Source organism: Hemicordylus capensis, chromosome 3 (genome assembly GCF_027244095.1).
Source record: "Hemicordylus capensis ecotype Gifberg chromosome 3, rHemCap1.1.pri, whole genome shotgun sequence".
Taxonomy (NCBI): domain Eukaryota; kingdom Metazoa; phylum Chordata; class Lepidosauria; order Squamata; family Cordylidae; genus Hemicordylus; species Hemicordylus capensis.
The window spans coordinates 87,981,020-87,994,558 of NC_069659.1; the positions used below are offsets into that span (position 1 = coordinate 87,981,020).

The window sequence follows — 13,539 nt, forward strand, 5'->3', positions numbered from 1 at the left end:
ATGGATATATTTTGTGTGAATGACATTCATTTTGAAAGTGTACATGGGTACATCCCCCCACCCCTTCTGCAGGATACAAATGGAAAATATACACATGTTGAGCACAATGTCTGAATAATGATGCTTGTGTACAGATCTGAAGGTGCATATACTGCATACGAATTGTACGTGTGTTGAACAGAACATGTGAACAGGAATCTTGCCAGTTTGATTTCAACTCTTTCATTCTGTTTTAGCATAACCTTACTTTAAGGCCACATTTTTCCAGTATTCTTGTCATATTAAACCACTCAGTTGACTTTCTATAGAGCTATAGTCTGTCTAGTCCTTTTATACCAAGGCCACCTAGAAATGGATGAATTAATAAAGCCCAGGAAGTTATCTTTCTCTGTGTGTGTGTGTGTGTGTGTGTGCGTGAGAGAGAGGGAGAGATGAGCACACAAAATTTACATCTTTAAATATATTCCTAACCACTTAATTGAATACCATAATGTGTTAATAAAATAATCTACCTAAAGTTGTGCTTTAAAATCTAGTTAACACGCCTTACATCTTATGGCTGATATAATTGGTCATCCATGAAAACAGTGACCCTGATCTTTCCTTGTAACATTTGTGATGTGATATCATCATACTGAGAGTTTCATCACCCCTCCTCTGCTTCAATGGCTGCAGCCCATGGGTGCAAGGAAACTTGCAACTCCATGACTGGAATCTTGACTAATGTTGCATGCATGTCAGGGGGCATACAGTACTAGTCTCCATGCTTCTGAAGTGTGGGCATTCCTACACAAGAGTGCAAATACTTCAGAGCTCTCCCAGCACTCCAGAAGCTCTCTGTTTGACAGGACACAAGTTGCTGAACCTCAGGGATGTATATTTCCAGTCTAATGAGTGCTTCCGGAGTGCTGGGAGAGTTCTGAAGCATTTGCACCCTTGCCCAAGAGTGCCCGTGCTTCAGAAGTGCAGAGACTAGCATGGGGGCTAGCTCTGCATGGGTGCTGGTGTTTGGAGCACTCACACAACATTGGTCAGGCTGTCAGCTGATGACATCACATCACATGCATGGCCTTACTAATCATGATGGGGGGAAATGAGGAGGAGGAAATGGAACCATTGCTTGTGATGGTAAACTCACCTCTGCCACAGTGTGCGTTCAATTAATCAAGAATGTAAGCAACCTGTGGGCCAAATGACATGTGATACAAGTACCTGTCTTTCCCCCCAGGGAGACTAACAGCAGTTTGGGAGGGTGGATTTTGGTTAGGGGAATGGCATGGTGGAAAGGGTTAAAAAAATATCCCTCACTCAGCACCACTATTCCAATCTGATTCATGGACCCCTGTGTTTGATTTTAAGTTTTTAAAAGAAACTTTGGGAGATCCAATCATGGATCGCATGCATCACATGTAGTTTGGCACTCTGTGTTACTCTCACTTTGATTCTCCCATACGTGTAATAATGATTTCACTTCTGATATCAGTGAACATTTTGTTATACACACACACACACACACACACACACACACACACACACACACACACACTTTGCTTTATTGATTATATTATGTAGCATTTACTACATCATTATCTTACAGTTCTCAGTTGTGAAATACTTATGTAGTCAGTATACACTATTTGTGATTTAACTGTACTTTGTATTTCTTGACTCAGAAATACAAATCTCATTGGCTTGTAACGCTTGCCTCAAATATGAGGTGAGCATTAAAATCCTGAAAGTTCTTCTCCAGCTTGAATTGAAATTACTGACATGTTTTAGTTGTATTTATACATTACATTTCTATTCCACCCACTCCTATAGCTGTAGGCAGTTTGCAACTAATGAGAACAAACAGAAAAGTAAGTAGTCAAATAACAATTCAATCAACTAAAAATATTAATACAATTTAAGAACCACTCAAGGCCAGACTAAAATTTTGAATCTCTAAGGACACTCTCTTAAAGGCCATTGATGATGTTAAGCCTTAACATGGGGATCTGTCACACAAAAGGAAGAAGTAAAAATAATACTGGGTATAGCTACACCTTTGGGTGTGCCCAAGTAGCTTTTGGATCCAATCAATTGTTCCCAAGATTGACTTGCTTTGTGGCTTATATATGTGTGTATGCTGAGATAGTGGAGCTCTTCTCATGATCAGTGAGAAGAGCTCCCGGGTGGTCTGTGTGGAGAGCGGGTTTTACTTACTCTCCCCACAGACAATCTCCGACCCTTCCCTGGGCGGGCGGATTGTATGCTCAGATGAGCACTGGCTCTTGCTGGTAGCTCCAGGGGTCAGATGCAGGGAAACCCCTCCATGTGGTGCAACAGCCCACGGAGCTTTGATAATGGGAATCCCTTCTCCCCTCCCCGAGTGTCCTCTGATAGCCTCTCAATTTCCCCTATGAATGCCAGGATCCCAGCAACTTCACTAACTGAACTGGCAGCATTGTGCCACTTTCAGCCCAATGTTGTTTACTTGAATGAGATGCAAATGCACAGGATGTGCTGAAGCACTGTAGGCCATCACGCATTGCTCTGCAATGCTGAAGTATGCTGAAGTAACTCAAATTGAGAATGTGATCAGTTTGAGCAGAGGTATGGTAAGAGAGAAATGTTGCAGTGTATGTGCATCCATGCATATAAAATGGATGGTTAAATTTATAATAATAAAATACCCTGTCCTTATAGGTGTCATTATAGGAATTCTAATTCAGATTTTCTCTCTCTCTCTCTCATATTTATATACCACCTGATAGATAGATATCTAGGTGGTTTACATAATCCAAAGTACAATATAAAATTTTTTAAAAAAAAAAAATTAAAACACTTCCACAGAATAAAAGTTAAAACAATTTTACAGAATAAAACAATTAAATATTATAACATTAGTTCAATTAAAAGCCTGAGAAAACAGCTGTACCTTAAGGCTCTTTTTACAAGCAAGAAGAGATGAAGAAGCTCTTATCTTAAGAATATGCATGAACTGATTTTCGAGCACTAGTTTGGCACTGAACCGGTTTGGTTCGAAGGTCTGGATGAGGTCTGAACCAGTTCAGTGCCAAGGGGAGGGGAGCGGTGAGCAGGGGCTTAAGAAAGAGTAGAGCAGGTCCTTACCTGTTCTCCGCCTTCCCTTGCAGCTTCTATATATGGCACCCGCACACATAAGGTGTCCATTCATGCATGGACGCAATTTGTGTAGTCAGCATGGTGTGGCTGACCACACAAATGGTGCCCACACATGCATGGATGTCATGCTCATGCTGCTGCCGCATGCAGGTACTTGAGACGAGCGCTGCCGCAGTAGGAAGCTGCATGGGGGCAGCAGAGTGTAGATAAGGACCTGCTCTCCTCTTTCTTAAAGCTCCCACTCACCACTCCCCTCCCAGTGGCACCAAACCAGTGCTTGTTTGTGCATATCCTTATCTTATTTTGACAGGGAGTGCATTCCAAAGCCCTGGGGCAGCCACAGAGAAGGCCCAGTCCTGAGTTGCCACCAGATGACCTTAACCAGACCTCCCCAGATGACTTTAATAGGAAGCAGAGATCATGACAAAGGAGGTGCTCTCTTAAGTACCAGTGCAGTTCTTTTAAAATCTGTATAAAATTGTCCCTTCGGGTTGTCCTGGAGACCAGTCTGGCTGTTGCATGCTGTACCAGTTGTAGTTTCCAGACTACATACAAAGGCAGCCCCATGTAGAGTGCATTACAGTAGTTAAACCCTGAGGTTACCAGCATATGTAATACAGTTTAAAGATTATTTGCCTCCAGAAATGGGCGTAGCTGACATATTAGTCAAAGCTGATTTTAAAAAAAGTGGTCCTGGCCACTACCCCAACCTGAGAAACCAGATAGAGTTTTGGATCCAGGAGCACTCCCAAACTACATACTTGTTCTTTTGTGGGGAGTTTACCTCCATCCAGAACAGGCAGATCTAAACCATCTCTTAGGTCTTGACCCACCACAACCAGCACCTCTGTGTTATTTGGATTCAACTGAAATAAGAAATAAATAAATAAATAAATACATTAAATTAAATTAAATAAACAAACTTCAGTTTGTTATCCCTCATCTAGCCCATTAACACCTCCAGGCAGATATTTAGGGAAGTTATGCCATTTCTTGATTAAGCTGATATATTATTATTTCTTGTTTACACAGTCAGACAGGTGTTATTGACTAGTTTGTTTTATCCAGACAGCGAGTCCTTCCCAAGGACCTGGGATGCCAGAAGTTTATTGTCAATGTTGTTGCTGTTATTATAGATATCGTCGCAGAATATAGGCTGTTCCCAGTAAAGCTGCTTTTTGTAATTGGCTGATGGTGATTTCTGTGGCCCCTATGGTATTGAGGTGCTCTTCAAGGTCTTTTGGAACTGCACCCAGGGCGCCAATTACCACTGGGATTATTTTGGTCTTTTTCTGCCACAGCCTTTCAATTTCAATTTGTAGATCTTTGTATCTTGTGAGTTTTTTCTATTTCTTTTTCTTCTATTCTGCTATCATCTGGTATTGCTATGTCAATTATTTTCACTTGTTTTTCTTTTTTCTTGACTACAGATATCTGGTGTATTGTGTGGCAGATGTTTGTCTGTTTGTAGTCGGAAGTCCCATAATATTTTTACATCTTCATTTTCTTCAAATTTTTCAATTTTATGGTCCCACCAATTCTTGGCTACAGGTAGCTTGTATTTTTTGCAGATGTTCCAGTGTATCATCCCTGCTACCTTGTCATGCCTTTGTTTGTAGTCAGTCTGTGCAATCTTTTTACAACAGTTGATTAGGTGGTCCACGGTTTCATCTGCTTCTTTACAAAGGCAGCACTTGCTGTTTGTTGTTGACTTTTCTACTTTTGTTCTTATTGCATTTGTTCTTAGTGCCTGTTCTTGTGCAGCCAGTATTAAACCCTCTGTTTCTTTCTTCAAGTTGCCATTCTTAAGCCATTGCCAGGTCTTGGTGATGTCTGATTTTCCACATATATTGTGCAAATATTGACCATGCAGGGGCTTATTTTTCCATTTTTCTGCTCAGTTCTTGACTTGTTCTTTCTTGTAGGCCTGCTTTGTTTCATTGGTGTTGAATAGTTTCACGTTATTGACCATTTGAAGTGCATCTTCTTCACTGTCCTTGATATATTCTTCAAGACCTCTTTTCTCCTCTTCTACTGTTTGATGGACTTGCAGCATTCCTCTTCCACCTGAGCTGCGAGGGAGGTATAGCCTATCTACATCACTCCAGGGGTGCAGAGCATGATTGATGGTCATGATTTTCCTGGTCTTACGATCTAGCGTCTCTAGCTCTACCTGGGTGCAGTCTATTATTCCTGCAGTGTATCTGATAATAGGTATAGCCCAGGTGTTTATGGCTTGTATGGTGTTCCCGCCATTGAGTTTGGACTTTAGGATTTTTCTAACTCTCTTGATGTATTCACTTCCAATTTTTCTTTTAACTTCAGTGTGTGCAATGTTATCAGCCTGGAGAATGCCCAAGTATTTGTAATGTTCTTTCTCTTCCAGGTTCTTGATGTTGTTTTCATTGGGCAGTTCTATTCCTTCTGTTTTTGTTATTTTCCCTCTGTTCATTATTAATGCAGCACACTTGTCTAGTCCAAACTCCATTGCTATATCGCTACTGAATATACGGACAGTGTTTAGCAGTGATTCGATTTCTGACTGGGACTTTCCATACAACTTCAGATCGTCCATGTACAGCAGATGGTTTATTTTACTTGATGTTTTAGATGTTTGGTATCCGAGGCCTGTTTTGTTTAGTATTTGTGAAAGTGGGGTCATGGCGATTACACACAACAGAGGGGATAGTGAGTCCCCTTCAGAAATGCCTCTTCTAATGCAAACCTATCCAAGTGTCTCGCCATTGATTGTTAACTGTGTACTCCACATGCTCATTGCTTTTTAAATAAATATCTGAATGTTTTTGCTGACACCAGTTGTTTCTAAACATTTTAGTATCCATGTGTGAGGCAATGAATTGAAGGCTTTCTTGTAGTCAATCCATGCAACACTTAGATTTGTTTTTCTTCTCTTGCAATTTTCTAAAATCATTTTGTCAATCAGCAGTTGGTCTTTTGTGCCTCTGGTGTTCGGGCAATTTCCTTTCTGTTCAACTGGAAGCTGTTTGTTAGTTAATAAGTGTTGCATCACTTCATCTGCTATTATTCCAGTTAATAATTTGAGCATGGTTGGCAGGCAGGTTATCGGTCTATAATTACTTGGAATTGCACCTTTTGCTGGGTCTTTCATAATGAGATGAGTTTTCCCAGTTGTCCGCCATTGTTCAATATCACCTCCTTGCATAATGTGATTGAACTGTTTTGATAGTTGTTCATGAAGTCTTGTTAGGTGTTTAAGCCAAAAGCCATGCAGTTCATCGTCGCCTGGCACAATCCAATTTTTAATTTTCTTTGCTCTTTCACTTATTAATTCTGGTGTTATTATTAGATCTTGCATTTGTTGGTTACATTTTTCGACCTCTTTCACCCAGCCTGCTTTTTTATTATAGTCTATTGGATTGTCCCATAATTTCCCCCAGAATTGCTCTGTTTCTTCTTTATTTGGTGTTTCTAGGTTCCTTGCAGTTTCTCCTTCTATGCTTTGGTAGAAACGTCTCTGATTCGACTGGAATTGGAGATTCTGCCTGTGTTGTGTAATTCTGGCTTCGTATCTGCTAATCTTCTTTGACACTGCTGTTATTTGCTGCTTTATTATTTCCAGGACTTCTCTAATTTTCTTTGAATCTAGGTGGTATTTTTGGATCAGATATGGTTTGGTGTTTTCATTCTTCAGCTTCTTGTCTTTCATATCTTTCAGTTTACTAGCACCTGATCTAAGCCTGGAGATTTTATTTTCTAATCTAATCTTCCATTTAGATGATGTACTGTTTTCTTTTTTTACAGGTCCACTGATCTTATATCCAAGCTCTTGTGTTGTTATTGTTGCTGCACTGTACATTAGTTGGTTTGTTTCTTGCAAATTCTTGGTTGTTATTTCTGCAAGTGCAGCATTGACATCTTTTAATGCCTGAGCAAGTTGTTTTTTGGCAACTGTTTTTAGAGCTGGAAGTCAAACCCTGGTGGTTGTTTGGTTCATGTGCTCAGTTATTTTTTGCTTTAGTTCTGGTTGCTTTTCTGTTAAATGGCATTTGGGTTTTTGAGGTGAAGGCAAAGGGGAGGTTGCCTGGTTTTGATTTTGAAACAGTTCAGCAACAGTGGCATCCTCAATTTCCAACACCTCCTCCATCTGCGCCTGAGCAACTTCTTCAGTTGGTGGCAATTCTTCTTCCATATCTTGAGCCTGTGTTGCTCTTTGCAGTTCTTCCAGCTCAACTCCTGTGAATACTTTATTTCTTATTATGAATCTTCTCTGGTCTGCTAGCCTTTGTTCTGTTATTTCTGTAACTGGATGCTTCTCTTTCCAAATTTGGTACATTCTTTTTAAACAACCTCTTCTAGTTGGACTGGACTTGTAATAGGAGATCATTATTTCCTTGTTGGCATTTTTTATATATTTTTTTCGGTTAAGCAACGTTTCTTCCAGTAACTTTGCAGTCTCCAGCCCTGGTTGCTCAGCTGAAGATCATGAGTCCTGTTGCCCACTTGCCACCAGATGTCCAGGGACTCCATCACCTGGCGCGGTCCTTGTTGACCCGGGCGACGACTGATCCGGTATAGATTTACTAAAGTTACGTCTCACCATATTGTTGATGGGATGTTGTTGTTGTTGTTGTTGTTGTTGTTATTATTATCTATTCAATTTCTATACCGCCCTTCCAAAAATGGCTCAGGGCGGTTTACACAGAGAAATAATAAATAAATAAATAAAATGGATCCCTGTCCCCAAAGGGCTCACAATCTAAAAGAAATGTAAGATAGACACAAGCAACAGTCACTGGAGGTACTGTGCTGGGGATGGATAGGGCCATTTGCTCTCCCCCTGCTAAATAAAGAGAATCACCATGGTAAAAGGTGCCTCTTTGCCAAGTTAGCAGGGGTATATAGAGAAATAGATTTGGATGTCATCAGGATATTGATAACACCCTCCACCAAATATCCCAATGATCTCTCCTGGAAGTTTCATGTAGATGTTAAAGAGTATTGGAGACAGCGTGGAGCCTTGTGGAACTCCATACAGTAAATCTCACTTTGCAGAGCAAGAGTTTCCAAGTCTGGAATCTACCAGAGAGGTAGAAAAAGAATAACTGAAAACAGTACTTACCGATCCCATCTGCCTCAGGCGACCCAGAAGGAAATTATTGTCAATGGTACTGAAAGCTGCCGAGAGATCCAAAAAGATTAGCAGAGTCACACTCCTTCTGTCAATCCATAATTGGAGATCATCCATCAGGCCGACCAAGGCAGTCTCAACCCCATGGCTTGCCCCATGGCTTGCCCCAAATAGGTCTAGATAATCAGTTTACTTGGTCTGGAGCTGAGAGGCCACCACCCTCTCAATCACCTTGCCCAACCATAGGAGATTCGTTGCCTCGCTCTGAGGGGTCCATGGAGGTTTCTTTTCTTTTTTAAAGAATGGTCTAATGATAGCCTCTTTAAGACCCTAACCCATCCTACCCTCCCTCAGAGAAGCATTTATGATGTTTACCAGACTCTCTCTGATAATCTGATTGTTAGATAAAATAAGCCAAGTTGGGCAAGGGTATAGGGTTCAGGTGGTAGGAAGCACAGTCCGAAGCAGTTTGTCCACATTCTCAGGAGTCACAAACTGAAAATGATCCAGTCTGACCACACTAAAAAGTTGCTGGATGCCTCCATAACAGACTCTGCCCTAATTGTATAATCCAATTTGGCCTGAATACAAGATATTTTGTTCATGGGGGAATAATCATTAAAAGCATCACAGCAGGTAACGAAAGGCTCCAAATTTGGATTCAAGGGGGAGGAGGCTCACACAAGCCCTCTCACAACCCTAGACAAATCTGCTGAACGTGAACTTGCAGATGCAATGTTAGCAGAAAAGAATTGCTTCTTTGCTGTGTGTATTACCAGAGCACAGATCTTCAAATGTGTTCTGTGTGGTAATCTGTTGGATTTAAGTAAAGTCTTTCTCCATGTGCGCGCTAGTCATCTTACTAGCCACTTCAGCTCCCATAATTCTTCCAAATACCATGTGACTAATTTTGAAGCAGGTTGGAGAGGATGCTTAGGAGCAATTGTGTCTACTGCTCTAGTGAGTTCGTTATTCTAAATTTGCACCTGAACATCAACAGAATCATCGGCAGAGCCAACTCAAAACCTTTCCAAGTCTTCTTGGAATCCTATGGGATCCAATAACCTTCTCAGGCAGACCAACCTAATGGTTGGATTTCCCCTTCAAACTAAACTTTATCTCTGATAAAAGCAGCATTCCCAAATTCTGCAAAAATGGTTGGTGATGTAACTAGGTCAGAAGCTCAGATTAAAGATGTGCAAAACGTTTCAGTGTCAAAACATTTTGACTTTAAACAGGCCATTTCGAGTGTTTCAAGCTCAAAATAAAACACTCTTTAAATAAAGGGCCGGTTTCAAGTTTGGAACAAAACAACCCCATTTAGTGTTGAAACATTTTGAGCATAATTTTGGAGGCCTGTTTTTCCCTTGCTGATTGGTTTTCTGGCACGGGCTTCTGAGTAGCTTGTGATCTCCTTGCTTCTTGGTTGGCTTGTTACCATACACATCAAATATTGTCATGGGGAACTGTGCCCCCATTGGCATTGTGGTTTGGTTTGTCTGTGAGATAGTGCTGTGGAAAGAAATGGACAGTGGCAGCTCTGTGTGTGTGTATGTATAATATTTCTTGGTGATTCCTGTGATGACCTCCATATCTGGGCTTGAGACTAACTTGTGTTTCACTCACTGCTCTGGTCTGCTCTGCAATCTGCATTGCAGGTGTACTCTGTCAAAATGTGGCTAAATTTACTCTAATTGAGCTTATGGCTATGCTTGCTCCTAAGGGAACTGCTGTGGCAGCTGTTGCAATGCTAAGTAAGGAGTCATAATTATGTGTGAGAGAGCAACTTACTTACTTACTTACTTACTTACACCCCACCCCTCCAGTACACTACTGCTTGTGGTGGCTCACAACATTAATAAAACAGAGATACAATATAAAATAAAAGACTAATAAAGTTAAGCATGTTAAAAGACCAGGCTAAAACCACATTTAAAATTAATTTAAAAAAAAGTTTCAAATTAAAAGTTATTAATAAACTTGCCATGCAGTAGAGCATTTTTGAGTGGTTTGGGGCCTCCTATGTGAGGGCCCCAAAGACAATCAAACAGAACCCCTGGGAGCCTGCTGTGGCCAATTTGCATTACATTTTGTGGATAAAATCGCTCGTGTCTGTTATGACTTGGATGCTAAGGTTTTTGCAGCACCAGAATTGGGTGTTGCCAATGTACCACCTGGGCGCTTTCCAGCAGCAAAATGCTTCGTTCAGGCAAATTGCATTCAAAACATAAACAGCAGGGGGAGCAGTCTCGCAAAAATTAACAACCCCAAATAACAGCAACTTCTTTACGCCAGATACACGACATCATAGCACTATATTGCAGCAATTAAATTCGAAACAAGGCATTGGAAATCTGAATGGCACCCTGCTGTCAGCGTAGGTACTGCGATGTCACAACACAGGAAGTGTGGAAGCACACTTCAGAGATACATCCTGACCCCATTGCAGGGTCTAATCTGGAAAGCACCCTGGTTTTGTTATATTGGATGATTTTCAGACTGTGTTGCCTGAGGAGGTGGACAGGCTGCATGGAACTCTGAGGAATCCCTCATGTGTGCTCAACCCTTGCCCTTCACAGTTGGTGAATGCTGCTAGGGAGGGACTCAGTCCATGGGTGGCAGTGATGGTGAATGCCTCTCTGAAGGTGCCCCCTCAGGTGCCCCCTCAGCTGAAGGAGGCAGTCATTAGGCCCATCCATAAAAAGTCATCATTGGACCCAGATTTTTTTCAAAAAAATTGATCCATTTCTAAGCTCCCCTTCTTGGGCAAGGTGTTCAAGAGTTTGTGGCGTCTCAGCATCAGGCAGTCCTGAATGAATCTGATTATTTAGATCCTTTTAAATCTGGCTTCCAGCTTGGATACAGGATAGAAACTGCCTTGGCCGTCCTGGTAGATGGCCTACACTGGGAGATAGACAGAGGGAGTGTGACTCTGTTGATTTTCCTGGAATCAACAGTTTCTCTCTGGGTTGGGACTTGGAGGCATGGTTATACAGTGGCTCTGCTCCTACCTGGAGAGTTGTACTCAGAAGGTGGTGCTGGGTGAGGGGTGCCTGATCCACCTCTTGGTGTTTGGTCTATGGGGTTCCAAAGGAATATATTCTGTCTCCTGTGTTTAAAATGTGTGTTCTGTGTAGAGGAGGACAGATTCCCTTTTATTGTGTGCTTCTGCAGTGTTTTTCAAGGCAGGGTTGCAAAATGCATTGCAAATTGCAGTGCAAAACTTGTGTGTGCACTCTGTGAGTGCAGCTTGTTCCAGTCATAGGGAATAATGGGGAAACTCGAAACACCTCATTGTTCCCCATGGGTAGCTCCTATGTGGGTTTCGGGGAAAGGTTAAAAATTGTCTTTAAAATTACCCACAAACCCATTTCTTTTGTGGTTTGGGTGACAGGTAGCACCCATCATGCCCTACTACCCAACCCGCTTTGGTGCCCCTAAGTGCTGCCCATGGGGAACAATGGTTTTTTTCAAGTTTCCCCATTGTTCCCAATGGCCAAAACACATTTTGACTTTTGTTCCGTTGAAACAACCAGTTCAACAGCTGTTTTGATGAAACGTTTCGGCCATTTGCATTTTGTTTCAAGCTCAAAACAAAACACAAAATCTGTTTCATGCACATCCCTAGCTCAGATGTTCTAGTAACATAGCAATGGAAAGCTTGCCCTGTGTCAAGTACCATCAGACTCATATCCAATTAAATGAAAAATATAAAGGTAACTTTTCAAAAGTCACAAGAAAGAAGAAAGTGCTCCAAAGCCTGTATTTAGAATGCTTTTTTGTATTTGCCAGAATAGTTCAGTCATCTACGGTACAGAATCTGCTCTCAATTAGCAACTGCCCCTTTAGCATGCTCTTTTTGACATGCAAGCAGCATGGGAGCTTAATTAAATTTAATAGATGCCATCCTTGATTTAAAACTATCTTTTATTTAAAGCTTCAAGGGGAGGTGATTAATTGCTGAACAAGTCATGGCAGTGGAAATCATTTTGGAAAATATGATGGCTGCACATTTTGAAAATAGATGAGAACGTACTTTTACACAGAGTAAAGTGCTAGTCCTTCCTAAACTGTTAAGTGAGATATCAAAAGTCACATGAGGTTTACTGTGGTTTTCGTTTTTCCTGTTGCAGGTAACTTTATGTGTCTTCATTTTCAACGTTTTCTTACTATTCCTTATTTATGAAAGTTAAGGTAAGGTAAAGTGTGCCAACCTCCTTCCTATTTCGCTGCTGCCCTTTATAATAGCAGTGGGGATTCAAACCAGCAACCTTCTGCTTGTTAGTCAAGCATTTCCCTGCTGCGCCACTCAAGGTCACTATAAAAACTAAAGAATTATCATATATTCATGGAGAAGTTGCACCAGCTAGGGATTTGATCTGTTATAATTAAGCACATGATGATCTGTATGTGTCACTTTCTGTCCTCACATACTTTATTATTTAATGTTTAAATATATTATGAGTTAAAATGACAATGTCAATGGGTCCCTTAAAGGCTGTTAAGTTGAACTGCTATTGCTTGGGGGAAGGGAGGGGAAGAGAAGGAATATGCGTACTAATTTTTCATAAAAACTCAACCAGGTGGGTACAAATCCTCAATTTAAAACTGTCAAGTGGTAATACTTTATGCATTACCTCAAATACCCCTTTTGCAGAACATAACTCGCTCACATTAGTGGAGCTTTATACTGAGCAGTTGCCTTCCTGTTGCAGGCTTTTGAGCATTTCCTACTCCCAAGTTAAAGGCTTTTGCCTTTCAGTGGAGGTTTAACAACTGTTTACAAAGCTCTATTTCCATTTGGTCCCAGTGATACAATTAACTCCCTGTTTGCTTTGCTAAGAAAAAAGAAGTCCAAGTATCTAACATCCAGTCTACTCAAGGAGCCATCCTTGCTGGCGTCTTCTTCCATGCCATAAACGTGACTACAGAGAGAGCAGGGGAGGGAAATTCTGAGGATTTCCCTTTCCTAACAGCAATTAAAGCTGACTATCTATTCAGCTTAATTTGTGGGGGGAAACCAACCAAGTTCATTTGATGTACTTATTCATGTGTTTCATAGATAACAAGAACTAGTCAATGTGCTCAATTTGCCAGCTAACTACTTTTGAAGCAGAGCCATATGGTTTCTTTAAAATGTCCCTTTAGTGTTTAATTTGAGGGAATGATGTGCCATCATGTTGGCAAATCCCATAATTGGTGAACAATGAATCACAAGGCCTACCCCTGATTTTAACATCACTAAATTAATCCTTTTAATTACTGCAGCTGATTTATGTTGCCAGATATGCAACAGAGGTTGT

The 13,539-nt window shown here is 41.0% G+C and overlaps 1 protein-coding gene across 2 annotated transcripts in view; it reads right to left on the minus strand.

The window, feature by feature from the left end:
* The window catches only part of LOC128351299 (bromodomain-containing protein DDB_G0280777-like), a 44,486-nt gene that overhangs the window by 9,693 nt on the left and 21,254 nt on the right, over window positions 1-13,539 (minus strand). The window contains exon 3 of one of the 2 annotated variants that reach the window (XM_053310705.1): window positions 8,228-8,283. The exons of the other annotated variant lie outside the window; for it this stretch is intronic. Coding sequence (XP_053166680.1) covers window positions 8,228-8,283 — 56 coding nt within the window. The remainder of the gene's footprint in view (window positions 1-8,227; window positions 8,284-13,539) is intronic. 2 annotated transcript variants of the gene reach the window in all.